The following is a 21,514-nucleotide window of genomic DNA, read 5'->3' as shown; positions in this document are numbered from 1 at the left end:
AAAATGATTCCACTCGCGGAGGATTTGGGTGGGGCGCCTTACGGGAGGGGGGGGGGGTATTCTAGACCACGGACTACTACTGGGACAGTTTTACCCCCCTCCCGCCGGCGTTAAGAAAGCAGGTATAAACTACAACTGGGTTGTACTCTATGCTATAATGTTCGTTAACATCACTGTCAGCGACCAGGTGCTGGCAGAAAAGTACCTGGATCCGTTTGACGGAATTATACCACCAAAGTTATTTGGAATAATTATCTTTTATATAATGGAGGGGTGGGGGTCCTTAAAGACATGTGAAGCAGCAGGCAAATGAATTAGTTCGGACAGCTTCTCTTTTCGTGAAACAAAGGTATAATTTTTATTCAACTGTACTGGGTATACATTTTGAAGGGGAAACGTTAACAATTAGGTTTTATTTAATGAACTAGGTGTGACTTTTTGTGGTGACCCACTAGGGATCACAGTAAGCGGCTGTCGAAGTGAGAACAATGGAAGGCCCCCTTAGGGTATTCCTACTAGTGGAGCAAGCCCTTGGGATGTAACGTCTCTATTTAGGGTTGGTCCAAACCCAAATAAAGATCCCAAATGATCCGGCCTTGCAACACTTTCCCTAAACAGTCCCAAGGGATCCGATGATCCAACCCAGTCCTCACAACTTCAGTCGTCTACTGTTCCTCCTTTTGAGATCCTGTTTGGTCCTATATAGTCCTGCTCCTTTGGGTTCCTCCCCAGTCCGTCTCCCGGAGTTCGGGCAAAACATGCCTTTTTATGCTTTATTAAAGCCCCCGTATAACTGCTAAAAAACACTCTCCTACTATTGATAAAACAATGTGTATGGAAAGTGGGTTTTACAACAGAAAAATACAGTGACTCAAAAATTAAAGCATAAACCAAAACACATCACTCAAAAAACTAAATATTCATTATCCCCCACCCAACATCGCTCAACACTGGCCAATGACTACATTATTTATAAATATACACATAAAGATATACCAGTAAAAGGGAGGTACTCGTTTGGTAATTACTCAAAACAAATATTAACTTTAAAACTGATTTTGAGAAAGAGGAAATTTCTCACTTAAATAATAAAAGACTTCTTCCTTTCTGAAAGCATACAAATTCGTCAAGCAAGGTTTTTTTTCTCTCATCATTTTCTTTCAACTTCGATGACCAATTTAGATCAAGTTTTCACAGGCTTGTAATATTATGCAATAATATGTTGGGATACACCAAGTGAGAAGACTGGTCTTTGACAATAACCAAACGTGTACCTTCCCTTTATTAAGTCAACCAACAATTGTATCCAAGTTTGAGATTTTGATGCACTGGAAATCCCAATAGCCAAGGGGGGAAATGATCACTGTCTGGGGAAAAAGGTTCCAGCTAGAATGTGTGTGTCACAATGACCTTAATGGCCAAACTGAGTCACAAAATTTTGCTAAAGGAATCATACATGTGATGCACGACCATTTCGCTACAATACAATACAATACAGTAGGAACATGCTAATGATGAAAACAAGCTCCAAAAGATAGAACCATTATACTACATAACATACAGGGTTATAACCTTAATATCAAGATTTGAAATGTCAAAGTGAAATGATGGACACATATTTTATCTGCTTTTACAGAAATATGAATATATATAAAAGGCATTGGACACTAATGGTAATTACTCAAAATAGTTATAAGCATTTTAAACCTTACTTGGTAACGAGTCATGGGGAGAGGTTAATGGTTCAAAATATTGTGAGAAACGGCTCCCTCTGAAATGACGTAGTTTTCGAGAGTTAGATTTCGAACTTCAGAATTAGTTTTATATCGAGCATCTGAAGGCACACAATATTATTATGACCAGGGTGTTTTTTCTTCTTGTATAATTGTCTCGCAACTTCGACGACCAAATGAGCTTAAATTTTCACAGGTATGATACTTTATGCATATGTTGAGTTACACCAAGTGAGAAGACTGGTCTTTGACAATTATCAATAGTGTCCAGAGTCTTTAATGCCAGTTTGGACGATTTGAAATGCTACCACCAAATGGGAGCTTTGCAAAACAATGATAAGATAAAGATACTACAGTAACAATTTTTGTTTTTAAACTTCACTGTCGCTTAAACATTGCCAGTCTACCCGAAACCCATGTGTTTTAATGAGCTTTTGCTCGATTTTATCAGCAGTGTTTGGTGGGGTTTTTCATGCGTGACCTCGGTTTGAATATATAATTAGTCCAAAGGGCTTCTGAAATTCAGTCTTTTTCGGCTTTATCTGAAAAGTATTGACAGAAATAAAGTAGCAGTACATAAAAATAAAGAGCATATCTGTCGTTTTGTTCGTAACGTGGGTTTTGGACTACCGGTTGAAATCGCTTTATCCTGACTGGACTAGGTACGATCCGGTCTCGCTTTTAACATTTTCGGGTAGAATATGAAATAATTTATCCATATAAAGTAATTGGGGACTGTTGCTGACATTCATAACGGGAAAATGTTCCGTGTTTTGTGACTTGTTTTCTTTCTTTTTGAAGCCATTTTTTACGTACAAATTTCTCTTTTTAAAATTTGAGTTGCACCGATTTTTTGTTTCATACATAACGACAGATAATGGTCTTCATTTCAATGTACAGCTATATTATTTCTGTTAATACTTTTCAGTAAAGGCCGTACACAGAGGTCACGCACGAAAAACGATGCATAATATATTTGCAGATAAAATGAAGAGAATTTGGTGACCTGCGGGTAGAATGTTGTAGTTCAGAATCTCTAGTACGTAGCGTTTCAAATAATATCTGATGTTTCAGTATTAGTCGTTGCCATTACCTATTGACCCAATTCACCTGACGTCATCATCAGAATAATCTTGGATTCGCCATTTTGGTGGTCAATGTCACTGTCCGTTATTCAGTGAAGTGCGCATTGTAGGCGACGCGGCGTTTACACGTAAACCTATTGACCACCAACATGGCGAGCGTGCCACCAGCATTGATCTCCATTATACTGGAGATCAATGGCCACCAGTCGCCGCGTGAGACGCGCGTGCAAGGGGGTCAATATAAACCTCGTTCCCAGGGGTGATCGGTCTCACCTGCCCATGGTAGCGAGGCTGGGTCAATTACTACTATGCAACATTTTGCTAAAAATATGAACAATATATTTTTGAAATTAACAAGAAGAGTATAAACAGATACATAGTGATAAGAGAATTTAATGAAAATATTTATTTAAGCATTCAAACAATCGAGAAACTAATGAAAGAGCATGTTTTGGGTACAATAGTTATGTAACAGATGCAAAAACAGAGAGTGCTTATTAATTGACCATGTATTTGTCAGAGGTATAAAGATAAAATTATACCAACATTTAGACCCCAAAAATTATAACTATCATGAAGCCACAACATTTGAGTTGAAGACATTGTAATGCAGATTTTTCATCATGTGCAAACTTACTTTTTGTGTAGATTTGAAATAATTTGTTATGCAAAAGTACCGTGCCTGATTAATAATAACTGAACTGCAGAAAAACATGTTCCAAAAATGTGAATAATGGACAATAGCACAATTTCTTGCAGGCATAAGGAGAACAAAAATTAAAGTCACTGGACACTATTCAAAATAATTGTTAGCATAAAAACTTACTTGGTAAAGAGCAATGGAGAGCTGTTGAAAGTATAAAACATTGTGAGGAAACGGTCCCCACTGAAGAAACGTTGTTTAAGAGAAAGAAGTAATTTCCCTAAAAATATTTGAATTTGATTTTGAGACCTCAGAATTAGATTTTGAGGTCTCGAAATCAAGCATCTTAAAGCACATAACTTCATATGACAAGGGTGTCTTTGTTTCTTTCATTATTGTCTTTGACAATTACCATTAGTGTCCAGTGTGTTTAAAAGGTGATGAGTAAACAAATTGCACAATATAATTAAGTTAGCCATTGTAACTTTTCGACTTATAAGTTTGAGCCTAAAAGCAAAAAGAGGCCGGCTGCTGAAAAAAAAAATCAACAGGTTTAAATCCCGACGAAGTAATTGATGAGAAAACGAGAAAAGAATGATAGTTACACATATATATTTATTGAAATTAAGAAAGGCTTAAATCTAAGTTTGCTTGTGAACAGTGGAAAAAACCGAAACGTGTGGCACTAATAATTACTTTTTTTGTTTTCATTAAACAGAAATGTGAATTGGCATTCCGTACTTTCAACGGATGGCAGATAGAGGTAATCAGACTGCCTAATATGACTCTGCCCCACAGCCAATAGTCTGGTCCGATAGGACTGACATTATGATTCCATACCGACCATCAACGATACTGTCCGAATGTTGACGACAACACGTTCGGAAAATTTCGGATAACTTAAAAAAAAGAGGAATTCCTCCTTTTTGGTCACGTGATTTTGGGTGATACCGGACCCTAAATATTCAAAAGTAACTTTGATCCTTTCTTCCATGCTAGATCCTTCGATCACCTGGTTAATTAGTGATTAGCTCGTTTTGCAGATCATGAATGGTGCGATGAGTTGTTTTTCTAATTATTTAGATTTCCGCATGTGATACATTTTCTATAGTGAAGTGCCGGTTATAATAATTAAGAAACGTTTAAAACTGTAAATAATTCCTTATGAAGTTACTCTAATCTGTTTACTTTGAAAACCGATGTTCGGTCACATTTATAACTTATTTTGCAAAATTTATGATATCGAGTACAATATTTTGATTTCAATTGTGTTACTAAAGTGATTTTTTAACTGGATTAAAAATTGTAAATCGAAAGCTTACATGTTTTGATCTGTGTTTCGTGCACATCATGCTATCCTTTCAATTTGGATAGACAAGCCGTTGTTCCAGTCGAACAGATTACTTTAGTTTGTAACGAATATTCGTTACGAATTTACATTTAAATGTAAACGAATCTACAGTGCAGATTCGTAAAAATCAAAACAAAAAGACGTCACAGAAATAGTTTAAAACCTTATAAAGACAGGTGTTTCTGAATAATTATTCTAGTAAGTTTAAAGGACGCCGACATGTCCGGATAACTTTACTACATTCATCTTAGAATGGTCGCAATTGAAACTATGGAATAAGTTATAAGAAGGAGTTTTGATTTAAATTGAAAAAGGTTTGAACAAGCTAAAAAATAACGTGCCTCGGCTAGATATCTGGCTTTGAGCTAAGTGTCTGCACAAGATTTAATTAAGGCTAAGTCATTTTTAAAATGTGACACACATATCTGTTAGGCCAACATGAATTTTATGAAGAAACGAGGTCTGATAGAAAGCTAAAAAAATTGAGTTTATAACCTGAAATTGTCTGTAAAATCTTTTTAAACCGAACTATATTCGTAACTTTATTGACAGTTAGTAACTATTTTTGAGCGTAAACTATCGTAATTAACACGTTTTTTTCTGTGATGAGCAGGCTCGGCAAAGAAACTTTCCATTATGTGTACGTGAAATTGAATTATATATAAGAACTTGTTATTATTAATTCAGATGAATGATCCTAACCTAAATTGATTGGAATAAAGTAAATTCAATTAAATGAAAATTAACTGAATTGAATTGAGTTGAGTTGCATGGAAATGAACTGGATTGATTAAAATTGAATTGAATGTAATTGAATAATAATAGTTATTTGTGCCACATGATTACTTGACTGATTCACAATCGTCGCAAAGTGGGTTATCGACTTCACATCCACTTTTAGATCCGTCATTATTCGTAATGACAGCTTGCGTGAACTGTGTTTCCATTTCTGGAGGGTCAACCTCCCGCTCCGACACCATAGTCGCTCTACTGGTTGCGCTGACTTTGGAGACATCGGTGCGTGACTGTCCAGGTCGATTGGTGGCGCTCGATATCTTCTTGACCCACATGCCTCGTACTCGCTCGGTGAACGCGAAAGCAAAGAACGACATGGGCCCCTGAAGGGTGAAGATAACTGTGATGACGTAGGAGAAAACACGGTCCTCAAAATAACCAACAATGAAGATGCCAAACCATAGCAGACCGGTCGCTACAAAGGTCTGTGCGAAATAACAACAAAAACCCATAATTAATTTTGGTTTTTACCCATACACCGATATGTGTAAGCACTGTATACTCATTTCAGTACTCCCGAGTGCTGTGAAAAAAAATCATAGGCATGTTACTCGGGTGGGATTCGAACCCACGACCCTTGCAGTTCTAGAGAAGTGTCATACCAACTAGACTACCGAGATTGTCCGGTAGCTAGAGGCAGTTTCGAATCCTATGTTTTGGCAGCGGGTACCGCAACGATATAATAGTTGTTAAATTTGCATTGGGGATAAAAACATATTAATTTTGGGTTTACACATTCACCGATTTGTGTAAGCACTTTATACTCAGTACGTTCCCGAGTCCTAACTATATTAGGTGCAATTATGTCATTCACCTAATGTAGTAACAAACCATACAATATTTTCCCAAGTTTAGAAAAGTAATAATAATACACTTTTGTTTTAATCTTGAAATGGGTATTTGAAATTTAAATGAAACTGCAAGTAATGCTCTTGCTAAGCTGAATAAAAAGGGGAACCAGAAACAAACTAAACTTACAAGCTTTTGTTCTTAAAGGCAGTGGACACTATTGGTAATTGTCAAAGACAATAGTGTCCACTTCCTTTAAACTGTTTATTATTATAATTTGGAGTCTTCAGCAGATTAGAAGTCATATAACATTTTTAATTCACCCACCTTCACAAAGAGACTCAACTCCATATTCAAAGTCTCGAGTCGTCCTTTCTTCTTACGGACCAGTTTCACATCGCTCCGAGTCTTCCTTATCCCCACCAATGTGACGGTAAAGAACACCGCGTTAAGAAACATGAGACACGACAAAGGAATGGCCACCAGGTAGATAGCAGCCTCCCCACCGGATATGATGCAACCGTTGTAGACATTCTCCCTTTGGCCACCAATCTCAACTAAGAAGTGCAACGCACAGCCAACTCCTGCAATGACAATGGGAGCACCCCATCCGTAGAGCGAGTACAGCCGGAATACTCGGCCGTCGTTGGTCGATCCTGTGAGCCTCATACGAACACCGAGGCCGAATGTGCGCACAAAGTGGAGAGAGATAATGTTACTCCAGAAAAAGACGGCCATCAGGGAATAGTGGATAAGAACGGCGAAGGTGAGACAAGAAGCCTTTGAACCCAAGGTGAGCTGAGACAGAGGGGACCCAACTGATATGAGGAACGTCAAGAATAGAGCAAACAAAGCAACCAGAAAACTCATCATGTTCTTACCAGGCAGATTTCTCAGTTCAGGGAACATGTAATAAGTGAACAGAGACATCGCTAGAAAGACTAGAGATATAGATATACCAACCATTGATAGTATTATTTCAGTAGTGTCGTATTCATTCTGGGGGTAGTTTGAGGTTTCGGTATCGGAATGGCATACGGCTATCTTTCCTTGTGACATCATGATGACATCACTAGATGATAGATTTCGGCCAGCTGCGTCACGATACATCAGCATTGAGCCCATCATGGTTACGTTATACTCAGTTGAATCTAACACAATGATTGGGCAGATTAATTTGACACTGCAAGTCAAAACAGATAGACCGGTCTTTTTCCCTGCTGCATGGGTTATTTCTTGCTTCGTCTTGAGCGATGGAAGGACATAAGTCTCATTGCCCAATAAGAACTCAATGTAAGAAACCCCTTCTACTAAAAACCTTTGATACACATCCAAAGCATACTGGTCGAGCTCTTGACCTTGCTTTGCACATTGATCCTGCAGGAGCACTTGATCGAAATTCCTTATTCTAACTGTGGACAGTGAAAGAGACAAATTGGTAAACTCCCAGCATTTTGTTTTATTCAAGGCATCTAAGAACAACTCGGACATTGATTCGATACTGGTTGTGTTGCTGACTTGAACCACAGCGGATAGAATGTACGGGTACGGCATTTTAATACCAGAGCAACTTGGATTCGGATACGTTTTATTTGATTCATCGAGGTTTAGTTCAGAAGTGTCAACCGAAACATCACCCAATATCTGGCGGAAAAGAACCGAAGATAATGCTTTCTTATCATCAACGGGGAATTCGGTTTGGATAAAAACTTCACACGAGAATCTCCCGTTAGGAACTTGGGTTTCAAATCTTAAGGTGTAGTTGCTTTGGTTCCTGAGAGAAACACACGTGAAACCATCATCTGCAACTACCTGGCCGAACGGGCAGAAGAAGTCACGACACTCACCGGTCGACTGATCATAGATTTGTCCATGGTCGCATGTTGGCTTGAAATACGTCGTCGGTGGACGACCAGGACGCCTAGCCAAACCTGCACCTTCCGATGGCGAAAAATGGAAAAGTGCGTTGATTGGAGTAACATCAGGTGGTGGTCCAAATTGACTACCTTCGTGGGTTGGGCGGGTACCGTTTCTGTCCGCTTTGTCAACCGCAAGGCACAATGAACAGTGTATGTTTTGAGAATTATTGTATGGTAACCTGTAGGCACGGCACGCGTCCCAGTTCGGTGAGTCTTTGCATTGATCTAATATACCAAACTCACGAAATGGCGCCACATCCCACGGAAAGACAGGTACGAACATATATACAATCCAACAATTTTTTGCCACGCGTGAAAGGTCTTTTTTTTGTAATTCATAACCGAGATCAAAATTTGGTGGGGAGCAACTAAAAAGAAAATTCCAAAATGTGACGTTAGGGGAGTCGTAACCATTACACAAAGCGCAATGAATGTTCATATAATGTACTCCATTCGCAGCGGTTACCGGGAGCAGTGCTATGAAGTCGGGAAGGTATTGAACACTTTCTATTGAACGGTTCATCTGACAGGCATGCACTTCATCTTCTGATGCATCCAATCTACAATCCTGTATCATCGTATAGAATAAATTTGGTCCACCACGAATTTTGGCCTGTTGTTGAGTTGATCGTCGTTTGAGAATCACTGGTGACCACAGCGCCTTCAGTTGGCAGAGGTACTCTTGAACCAATTCATGTGTCGCTTCCTCGGCGTATACTCGGCACTTATCTTCGGAAGTTGAGACCTCGCCTTCGCTTGTTAAGGAGCTAATGACCCGATCGTTAGTGCAATTTTCCATCCCAATTAAATTATTTCCACTTGTCCCCGTCTCGATATCAGTACAGAAGAGAGCATAATCTAAACAACAGTCCCCATAAATGACGCAGAAGGGTTCACATTTGCAGACCAGTTCAATTGTTTCATACGACGACTCACTGCAGCTACCACAACATGAAGCGGTGCGAGTAAGTTGCAGTGTGACGTCATCCAGTACAATCTCCAAACCTGAGAGAAAGACAGAATAAACTTGATTTAGGAATGCCCGATCACCCACTATCTGAATGGGTATAACTAGTTTATGTCCACATAACTGTTGCACTTTTCAAAAACACTCCTGACAAGCATGTGCAGTCTTAAAGGCATTAGACACGATTGGTAATTGTCAAAGGCCAGTATTCTATGAAGCCCCGTTGGGGCCACTTGACAAGTACATATATGTTTCACTGAATGAGATGTATTTCACAGCACCGCCACATATATCTTGCGGCCGCCACATATATCTTGCGGCCGCCACTCGTTATCTTGCGGCTGCCACTTATTATCTTGCTGCCGCCACTTATTATCTTGTGTCTGCCACTTATTATCTTGCGGGCGGCCGCCACTTATTATCTTGCGGGCGGCCGCCACTTATTGTCTTGCGGGCGGCTGCCACTTATTATCTTGCGGCTGCCACTTGGTATCTTGCTTATCATAATCATCACTTGTTATACTTGCCATAATCAAGCCACAAGATAATAAGTTGCGGCAGCAAGATGATAAGTAAGCGGCCGCAAGTTAATGAGAAAATGTGTACGGCAGCAAGATGATAAGTAAGCGGCCGCAAGTTAATAAGTGGTGACCGCAAGATATATGTGGCGGTGCTGTGTAATACATCTCATTCAGTGAAACATATATGTACTTCAAAGTATTCTCATTTGATGTACTCCAACTTTGAAAATTTGGGCTCCATTGGTCATCGAAGTCGCCAGAAAATAATGTCAGAAAATACACAATAGTGCACCAACTTCTGTGCTTTCATAATGCATTTAAAAAGGCTTCAGGCCTGAAGTCTATCATACTCGAATATTTAGGAAGAAATTACTTCTTTCTAAAAAACTATTCTTCAAAGGGAGTCGTTCATCATGGTGTTTTATTCTTTAACAGCTCTTCGTATGTTGCTCGCTACCGTTGTTACGTTTTTTGCTAATGAATATTTTGAGTACCTACCGAAAGTGTCCATTGCCTTTAAATAAAATACATCAAAATTCACATAATAGACATATTAAATGATGCTTTGCATGGTGTTAAGAATAAGAAGTATACTCAACAGTAAACTTGCGGGTAAAACTGTGTATACACTCAATCTTGTCTTATATGATTTGAGGCATTGCATGGTGAAATCTTGTCTTCAGAAGAAAGCTGGAATACTGGTGGTGGTTGAGCTTAAGTATCGCTTGAGGGGTGCACATGGGCAGGAAGAATCCATGTGCTTTTTAACGAGTGAAGCGTTTGAGTTGGTTGCTGGCTGGAATGTGTCAGTGTTGTGGTGAGCTGCTGCTGGAAGTATGGGCTTGAGAAGTGTTCACCAGATGTAATTGATGAAGAATCCGGTGTCTCGTAGAACTGTGTTGTGAGCCTTGATCTCGATTGCCTCCCTCACTCTGCGTTGGTGCCAGAACTTGACTGGTGCAATGAGCCTTGCTTTTTTCCAATTGATAAGGTGATCTTGTTCGTGTGAATGTTTGATGATCATGTTGGATTTGTCCAGGAGAGATACACGACAGTTAAACATGACTGTACCCGCAAGTTTAACCAATCAGTATTTATAATTACTTCTTTTATTGGCGTATAATTTATAGCAAAACACAAAGTAACGCCTTTACCGCCTTTTTATTTATTTATACAAAAAAAAATACTTATCCCCCGATGAGACCAAGAAAAAAAGGCCTTATAGAGAGAAGGGTTCAAAACGCTTCAATCCAAGAAATGTTACCGCATTATTTCAAAAATGCTACCTACTGTCAAAATACAAAATCACAGGTAAGTTAAGTTAAGTGATTGAAACAACAAAATGGTTCTAAAATAAAGTTTGGTATACTTTGACTTTAAACTAATGCTTTTAGCATTAAAGTTAGAGAGAAGGGTTCAAAACACTTCAATCCGAGAAATGTTACCGCATTATCTCAAAAAAGCTACCTACTTTCAAAATACAAATATCACAGGTAAGTAAGTTAAGTTAATTGATTAAAACAACCAAATGGCTCTAAAATAAATTTGGGTATACTTTGACTTTAAACTAATGCTTTTAAGCATTAAAGTTAGCCAGTTCCTTCTTGGTAGTTTAAGTACTAGAGGATAGCAAACATGTGTTTTTTTGTTCATGTTCATGGTTGTTTTTTGATTTTCAAATTTACAGCATAAAAATTTAGTCCGAAAAATACTAATACGATTTTAAAGCAACAAAATTTCGTCTTACAGTTTCTCCCCAAACTGTAAAAAACTTGCCTCAGAATTTTAAATTATCTCATTTTGTATTGATAACAATTTAAAGGAGCGTTACAGAATTGGTATGAAACAATAATCGTGAAGATCACGGATTTACATAAAACTTACATGGTCTAATGATGGTAGTAGAAAACATCCCTGGAAATATTTCTGTCTGAAATGTCATATTTCATGAGATAATCTAACTTCGCGTTTGGAGTTAATCGGTCATGTAAGCGTTTTATTTATTTTTTATTTTGGCATCGATGCAATGCAAAATATTTGTAATTTTCACTATTCTCGTGACCCAGATGGCCGATCGATCTCAAACTTCTACAGAGTTGTCAGTTTATGTATAGTATGGTGGAAAGTGCTTACACTGCCAGCAACTGTTTTGTTAGCAAAAACCATATTTGTACTGTTCCTTTAAAAAAGAATGAATTCCAGTTGTTTTTCGCATTTTATGATGCACACTTTGTCCCGTTGATTTTAAACACCGATAATATTTTACTAGAAGACGATTAAATCTAGTAACAGAGAATAAACAATGTACCATCCTCTTTTTAGTTGTATTATGAATAAAGGATAAAAGACTACCCTCCTTCTTTTCGCTTGGTTTGAAGAACAAATGATACAAAAGTGACCCCTTTACTATTTCTTTAGCCTACATTGTCATTGAACGGTGTGTGTTTATATTTCGCTTCGTTTATGAACACGCAGTAATAACATATTTTGGAGAATGTGGAAAACTGCTGTAGGACAAGGGTATAATTAAGCCTACATGTATAAAACATAAAATTACTGCTCGAATAAGTGCATCGATTTCCAACTCTGTTCTTACGGCAACACTTTATGAAGTACAAGCGTGATTTTAACATTTTACAAATATATTTCAAGAAAAGTCATCAACCAAGAGGATTTCAAAAGCTGTAGATAACTATGAACCTGTTGGATGTCAATCAAACATCCACTTGCAATATGGGTCAACTGGATCTCATTATTTTAAGCTTTCTTATTAATGTGAAACATATGTCACAATGGGTCATTATGCGTCATTTGGTATGTTACATGAATGGCTCATATTTTCATAATTATCGCAATTTATTTTTGCTAATTTTTATCTGAAAGCGTTCTTTCCGTAGGCCTAAAGATGTAACGGTGAGTATCCTGCAAAACTACTTCGTCTGAAGTGTTCCCGTAGATTATAAATCACAATAAAAAGAGGCCTTTTTGCCGACAAATTTGAGTATATTTGAAAGTTTCTGAGAGTTGGTGTCCGTTCGCGAATGATGTGGCCAGCTACGCCGTTGGCACCCACCGTCAACTTGCTATAGACGTGAGTAGAATCGGCATTCTTATAAAAATACTGACGTTATTTAAAAAACCATACAAACAAACAAAAACACTGCATCCAACTGAAACTTTTACATGTGACCTTTTTTGAATCATTATTTGCTCGCACGAGACATGCTGCGACTGTTTGAAACTCATGTGGGCAAACTTGCGAAAGGAGCAACTTTCCGCTAAAAAAATTGATGTTAGTTTAAAATCGCAGAGTGCTACTTTTGCTTGAAACGGTATGTGAAGATGACCATAGTCCTCTGTCTTCCAACACCATCCCTCTTGTCTGTCCTGCCCCCCGTTCCCCTCTCCTGCACCTGTTTTTCTTGCGGTTTGACTCTATCAAGATCTGGACATGATGCCTCGAACGTTTGTAAAGCTTATAATGACATGATTCTCTCTCTATACTCGGGGATTTTCTTAATGACAAGACCCAAACCCTTTTGAACCTCTCTGGTTGCACAACTCGCGAACGGACACAAACCCCCAGAAATAATAAGAACTGATTCGTGCATGATGCAGAAGTTTTGGGGTAGAAAATGAAACGATATATTACCAATTACCAGCTTACCAATGCTTACAAAAATCGATGGCGAATTACCTTTTTTCACAACATTCGCTGAAATTTAGGAAGCGCTTCGTATTGCTGCTCTCACAGAGTGGCGAATGTTCTTTCGAAGATGAATATTTGAATTTCGGGTTGAATACGTCCTAAATGGCAGTGGGATAATGAACATTTTCATCTTGGTCTCAACCATTGTTGGTCTCAACCACCTCGGTCACCCACTCCTTACTAATATCTTACGAATATATTACGAATGCCAACAGACGCTTGCCAATGCCTTTACGAATGTTGCCAACGCTAATACGCGCGCTTTACCATTTTTACCATTGCTTACGAAAATCGACGGCGAATAACCATTTTCGCAACATTCGCTGAAATTTAGAAACCGGTTTCTAAATTGACCGATCTTCGTAAGGAGATGGGGAATAATTTGTGAATGTTCCGAATTTGTTACCAACGCTTACGAAGACATGGCGAATGTTGCGAAGTTTGAGCGATCGTCAAATATGTCCTTCCGATAGCATATTCGCCAGCATATTCGCCTTGTGAGAGCAGCTTAAAGTGACCGATCTTCGCAAGGAGGTGGAGTACATTCGCTAGCATATTATCCCTAGTGTGAGAGTAACATAAGGTATTACCCATTAAAGGGACACGTTGTCTAGGATCGGGCGATTTGGTCTATGACAAGCGTTTGTAGCCTTTTTAAGTACAAAATATATATACAGGGTTAGAAAGATGTTTGAAAAAAGAGTATAATGATCCACACAAATATGCCTCTTAATTGAGACGTTTCCCTTTTACTTTGAAAAGTAAACAAGGTCTGCCATTTTGTGCAGTCCAAAACTTCACTCCACAAATTCTGCGTTGGTTTATTATTTGAATTCAAAAAAATCTACTCCGCGGTAGTAGAATATAAAGCAAGATAAGTTCTTAAAGACACTGGGCACTATTGGTAATTGTCAAAGACGCGTCTTCTCAGTTGGTTTATCTCAACATAATATGCACAAAATAAAAGACCTGTGAAAATTTGAAAACACCCTTGTCACACGAAGTTGTGTGCTTTCAGATGCAGTAGGGGGGACGGGCGAGCAGGTCTTGAAAAAATACATCTCACATTATTTTCACCCCATACCATTACTTTTACCTTTACGTTTAATTTATATGTTAGTATACTTGTTCCCTATTTTTTTACCAGAATTCCAACACTAACATCCAAAAACTAAAAATAACATGACATGCAAAGTTTTTGTTCATAATATCACCACCAGAGAAAGTAGTCTTCTTAAATTTGTCTTCGACAAATCTTGTCATGACCCAAACTGCTCCTATTTAATTTCTTTGAGTGGATTTGACTACATTTTGTGATTTAGTGATTAGGACCAACATTTGTACTCCTTTATTTCCGGTGAGGAAATATGTTTCGTGTTGTGACAGTTCTGCCTCAAAACTATACTTTTTCCACACAACGTGAAAAATGACCTTTCAAGGATCATTTCACATAATTTTGACATAAAATGTGTCCACGGTAAAAAAAAAAGGATTTTTCTTTTACTTTGTGAGTGGTAGGGACTTGGGGTCCAAATAAACCAAAAACTACATTTCAAATCTAAATATAACACAATGCCATTGTAGCGGCTCATTTCGTGTTTAGGCATTTTTTATTTTTTATTTTTATTTTGTGTTTTTATATTTATAACTCCACCCCCACCAAAAGCACAAATATTTCATAAAACCTTTTACATCACTACAAAGTATCATCCTTGGCTTTGCATGAGACAAAACATTATTGCTGCAAATTTCACCCTGGTGCTATTTTTAGAACGTCCATTTAAGAATATGATTTAAGAATTTGCAAAATCAACATTTTTATCATATGTTTGGCCCTCAATTTTTTTTCTTCACGGATCTCTGAATATTTTCCTTTCGGTTTTGATTAGGGCCAACATTGGTATTTTTGTTTCTGGTGAGAAAAATTTGGGACATCCATCCTGTTGAAACAGTACTGCCTCAAAAATAGCCTTTTTTTCCCAAAACAGGAAACAATTCATTTTGAAATGATTTCTTCATATTAAATTTATGACATTAAAAAGTAATTATTCCATCAATCTGGCAGTTTTTCATAAGCACTCTGTAAGCTAAGTGGATTACCCAACAATGATCAGGAATTGTTGTCACTTGAGTTCTTGTTTTGTCATGACTTCTTTACATAAAGTCGTAAAGGTATGATTCCCATTGCAAGAAGAGAGGTAGTGCAATGAGCAATCTTTACAAGTTGTAAAAAAAAAAATGAACACCTTAATTGTACATTCATTCATGTATTGTTGTATTGTGACTGAATAAAACCTTGGATAAAAGTATAAGCTTAATTGGCCAATTAATGACGAAATTATCAAACTTGTACTCAAAATCTTTGAAGGAAAATTATAATGTACAATTTTTCCATTTAAATTGCCTATGCTTCATTTATCTTTTAAAAGTTGTTCCAGCAATTATCCAGTCAGTTTCCTGTCCAGAGCGGGTTGTATATTCAAAAGGGATTATTATAGTTGGCAAGGGCTTCGAAGGGTAAGGGACGGGGGACATGTCCCCCTCACTTTTTAAACTGGAGGGAGGGGGGTGATGGGGCAGCATATCATATTTTGGCAGCATATCATATTTATCTCACTTTTTGATTGACTGTTCATTAGAAATAAGGGAATCAATGTGTGGTGAAGAGGTTTTAAACTAGTGGTTTGATCCCAACGAGGCCTGGTTCTTGATAATTTTACCGGGACGAAGTCGAGGTAAATTATCAAGAACCAGGCCTCGGCGGGTTTAAACCACTAGTTGAAAACCGATTCAACACACTTTGATTCCCAATCATCAATATCTTTTCCGGTAAAAAACATCACTTTTTGGTCAAAAGAAATGCCAAAATTATAATTGTTAAATGATTTCTTTCAACACAACACCCCTCCAGCTATGAAATGGTAAAGCCCTCCGCCGCCCTCGGATAAACAACTCCTTATAAGGGAATGCTGTGTGCGTCGCGCGTATCGCGTGATGTGGCACAACTGTTTCAGCCGTTGCTCTCGACCAATTGGAATGAAGAAACTGTCTTATAAGAAGAGGTGCAAGGTCGCGTGTCACGCCCATGAATTAACACTTTTTTTACCGGTCATAAACAAAGGTTTGTACACATCCACGTGACGCGCTCTCTTCCAATAGGAATAGCGAAACTGTTAGTCTGGTCCCCTGACCAAAGATTCCTTGACGGCTCTTGTTAAAAATCTTAGGTCAGGTATCACCCACGGTTAAAAATAGAGCATGACGCAACTTGTCAGGGTCGGAGGTCATCTCCAGGGAAACCATGTATGCACTAGTTGCGATAACGTAACCCTCCTCCCGACGGCCGCCAGGCCGGAGGGTTACGAGATTATTTTGATCGGCAATTAATGACAATCTGGTTCAACACGTATAATTTCGACAGCTAGTCACCAGATTTGCCCCATTTTTACCACTTTCAAAAATCATGAAACTTAATCCTCAATCAATGTCTAATGAACACTCAAGTCAAAACACCTTTGAAAAAATATTTTTGAAGAAAAAAGACAAAAACTTACCAGATCCCGGAGCGATTTCCCAGGTTTATATATTTTGAACTTGTCGCATCGCTTTGCAAACGCTTTATTAAGGCACAACGCCTGCATTGGCAACAACTGGCATAAAAACTCCTGGATCTACGGCCGACAGGACTGACATTACGATTCCGTACCGAACATCAACGATACTGTCCGAATGTTGACGACAACACGTTCCGAACATTTCGGATAACTTCGAAAAAGGAGGAATTCCTGGTTTTTAGTCACGTGATTTTGGGTGGTACCGGACCCTAAATTCGACAGAGCCTAGTCGGATATTTTTTGGTCTGGGAATCAGACTACGGAACTGTCTGAGGTTTTTATGAATATGCAACAGAGAATAGAATTATTCACCGTTTTCTTGATGTAATATTAATCATTACAATTTGTGTAAACAATATATGTATATATGAAAAAAAAAAAAAATGCAATTTTGTTTACTTGCACCCCAAGGCCCTTCAACCCACAAATTAGAAAACTAAAATGAAAACCTAATTTTTTGACCGCGAGCACATTGTCAAAAAATGTTCTCACACTGAACAAATGAAAGAATCTGCTTTTGGGTTGAGAGAACATTTTATTTGATATTGGGTTAAAAAAAAAAAACCCACATTATTTAAAAAAAGTACCCAATTAATTAATATTGTGGTTAAGGCCTATTACAATTTAAAACTCTGGACTACACATCTAACTATTTTGAAGATAAAATTGTTTCGGACTGTATAATTATTAAGAACTACGAAAATGAAAATTAATTTAATTGACTGATTGCTTTACGATCCGATTCACAACCCTCTAGCACCCGCACACAGGGCGTGACTGCTCCAAAATCTACGAAGACCTCTAGAAAATACTTTAAACGATTCTGAGACTGCAAGTAATTTAAGATTTAATACTTAAAGCCATTGGACACTTTCGGTTAACAGTATTGTCCAAAGGCCCACACTTCGTGTATCACAACTTCTATATAAAACAAAAAACCTGTGAAAATTTAGGCTCAATCGGTCATCGGAGTTGGGAGAAAATAACGGGAAAACCCACCTTGTTTCCGCACATTTCGCCGTGTCATGACATGTGTTTAAAATAAATCCATAATTTCGAGAATTGATAATTGTTTTAAAGTTTTCTCAAAAAGTAAAGCATTTCATGGAATGATATTTTAAGAGAAGTCTTTCACCATTACCTTCTGTAAACAAGTTATTTGTAAATCTAAGATTTTTTTATCCGTTCCGAAAGTGTATAATGGCTTTAAAGTCTCCCTATGTGTTAATCCTGTTTTAAAACTTGTTTTACCTCCTAGTTTTACCTCCAACTATGCTTTTGTGTGTGTGTTCACTACCTTATGGAGACCAAGCACAAAACAAAAAGGGCAAAATAAAAGGACTTCATATGGAAATTCTAAAGACCTGGGTGCTCCACAAGGAGTTTTGTGTACAAAGTCTACGGGAAGATCTACAGTATAGGGACAATGGAAAGAACAAAAGATGTATCCGCAGGGATGCAATGTGTGTGTGCCTTTGCCGAATTCTTTGTTTGTATTTGATGGCATGCTAAACCAGTTAATACATATTTATATTTTCTGTAAAAATCTTTTGCGTGTGGGTATTGATTTAACCAGTTTGTTGTTCATTTCGATTTTCTGAACATCAATAAAAACTTTGTCCATTTGAATTGTGTCAACTTTTCGGTTTTTTTTACAATCAAAGAGAACCGATATTAAGAATAGATTGTAAACTTACCGTGTGTCAAGAGTGATGTAGACAATATGCACAGCAATATCGCAGCTGCTACACAGCTGTTGCGTCCCTCCATGATGTCTCGATGGTATCGGTGTCACAATCTCTGCCTCTCTAACTGCACTAGACCTGTCTCGATTGTATTAGTAGTCACTATATTATCTGCTCCCTACACGATACCTATGATATCAACCACTGGAACATCACCTCTCTGCAAGGTAGTGCTACCGGGAGCACGCAGTTTGCTCAGCTGACGGGCGTAGTGTGCAGGAGCCAACTTTTACAGAGGGCCAAAAAACACAAGGGAATACTGGGGTCGATTTCACAAAGCAATAGAAATCGTCGTAAGACAAATTTTCCAAGATTATCATATTATGTGTATAATGACATCACACTTTACTAATTGCAATTACGATTGGTTTGCATTTAAGCTCTCTGTGAAATCGGCCCCTAATATCCTTATTGTCCATTGCTTAAGTGTTCCGAAGTTAAAGGAACACGTTGCCTTGGATCGGACGAGTTGGTCTATAAAAAGCGTTTGAAACCGTTTGTTATGAAATGCATATGGTTAGAAAGATGTTTACAAAGTAGAATATAATTCTACAATGACTTACCCTCCCCGGGGTTATGGGGTGTGTTGCATTTTGGAATAAAACAAACTACAATACAAAACAATTAACCAGCGGCTCTATAGTCTATACTATTCTCTGCTTACAGTAAGCAGATCCCCGATCCACCGGTAGACTCCCCCCGTCGATTTCACCAAACTCTTCCTAAAACCCCTTTAATGGCATTTATTCGGAATCAGCAGGAATGAAGCGCGTGCCGAAATGAATATTTTTTTAAAATTCGTGTCATAATCGGGAGGAAATTTAAAATTGAACAAGCTTTGTTTTAAGAATGCCGTTCAAATTCACCTCAAATGCTGTCAGAACGCTCCTGGATGGCAACTGATTCTGGTTGGAGTGTCCATGAATTCAAACATAATGCAGCACGAATAATAAGAATGTACTGCGAAAAGCCCCTGTTATGGCTTGTGGGGGTATTGTTGGATTCGTTTGGTAATTACTCAAACTTTACAATTTTAAGCAGAAAAGCAATTAATGATAGCTTTCGATAATATAAAAAAACAAGGTAAGACGAGTTTTTTTTAGTAAGAGGTAATTTCTCACTAGATTATTCTGCTAGGGTCGAAACGTAAGGCCATTAACTTTTTGCATTTATACCATTGGTCCATTTGGTTGGTAAATTGTTTGCAGCAGTTAATTTTATTTTCTCATCTAGATTATTTGAATCTGATAAAGAATTAGGACTTATGAAGCCTTTCTCAGACATTGAAAGCACACATTTTGGGCAACAAGGGTGTTTTTCTTTCGTTATTTCTTTGCGACTCGATGAACAATTGAGCTTAAATTTATACAGAGATGTTATTATATGCATTATGTTGGGAAACGTGCATTAGGACTGTCTTGACAAAGTTTATAAGTTTTTGTACAAGAACAGATTGTCAAAGGGTGAAAGTAAATGTAGGGATTCGCCAAGTGCGCCCTCATTGTTGAACTTCTAAAAAGTTTACTTTTAGGATTGTCACATGACAATCACTCTCTTTTTCAAAAGTTTCGTTCTTGGAAGAGCACATTTTATTTGAGTTGTAATTCTCTCTATTTTGATTTATGTGAGCGGTAGGGTCATAGAGCTTTCTGTGAGTATTCTTGTATGTCTAAACCCTCATTTATTCCTGAAATCTGTGATTTGTAGCTCACTCTTTCGATAATTTTGTGTGTGTATTGCTTGGCAGCACCGTCACACGTGCGTCCGCTAGCCTCTGTGTGCTGACCTTGTGAACTTTCACTCTTCGTTGTGTAATGTAGGTTACATGTATTGTATGCTGTAGTGTTGTAACGTTTTGTGTTGTTTGCTATGGGTTACCAGTAAACCTATACATGAGAAGTCTATTTGATATATTTTAGCTTCTTCTTGATCGCTGTTGTTATTATCATTGAAAGTATTTTGGCGAATGCTCGTCCTTTATTAATTAGAGGACCGGCTCTCACTTACCGTGTCTCTACATAAACTTATCCGATTTGATTACCAGACACGTCCATGTCACGCTATAAGCTTGGGAATAATTCCCATGAGTTGAAAGCGGAAGGAAGGGATGCATCACCCTCCACAATCTCTGAAGACGTTAAGGATTACAATTTTGAAGGCTTGTTCATTCGATAATTTAGTGATTTGATTGACTTCTGCTTTTTCAATTGTGTCTGGATAACAATGCATACTTTAAGCAAACACAATAAGCTGTTCTAAGCAGAATTAAACGATTGGACTTCCTAACAGGCATCAAACCTAATCCAATCACTGCAGCTATCATTCCTTTGTTCTTTACACTAAACGTAAATCCTATACTTTAAATAAAAAAAAACCCACTGCATACAATAAAGTACACAAAGTGTTTTAAAGTCCCCTCAATGTGTTGACCAACTAGACCTTTTTGGATCTCATACCGGGCATACAACCTTTTCTGATATGGTTTGTGGGGTCTGATACTGTTGTTCTGTTGTTTCCTTTTCTAAAGAATTCCTCTGTGGGGTCCAAGCTAAAGACACTGGACATTCACTTAGTGTATCTCAACATATGCATAAAATAACAAACCTGTGAAAATTTGAACTCATACAGTAATGCATACAGTAA

The 21,514-nt window shown here is 37.9% G+C and overlaps 1 protein-coding gene across 1 annotated transcript; it reads right to left on the bottom strand.

Annotated features, from left to right (window-relative positions):
• Positions 1-2,693: 2,693 nt before the first annotated feature.
• Positions 2,694-18,929, bottom strand: LOC139940621 (uncharacterized). Its single transcript, XM_071936963.1, has 3 exons — positions 18,824-18,929; positions 6,724-9,320; positions 2,694-6,032 (listed from the first exon to the last, which is right to left on the bottom strand). Exons 1-3 carry the CDS (start codon positions 18,894-18,896, stop codon positions 5,655-5,657), a joined length of 3,048 nt encoding a protein of 1,015 aa, XP_071793064.1. The 5' UTR covers positions 18,897-18,929; the 3' UTR covers positions 2,694-5,654.
• Positions 18,930-21,514: the final 2,585 nt, after the last annotated feature.

Source organism: Asterias amurensis, chromosome 1 (genome assembly GCF_032118995.1).
Source record: "Asterias amurensis chromosome 1, ASM3211899v1".
Taxonomy (NCBI): domain Eukaryota; kingdom Metazoa; phylum Echinodermata; class Asteroidea; order Forcipulatida; family Asteriidae; genus Asterias; species Asterias amurensis.
Note: the sequence above shows the minus strand (reverse complement) of the source record. Positions and strands in the feature narration are given on the sequence as shown.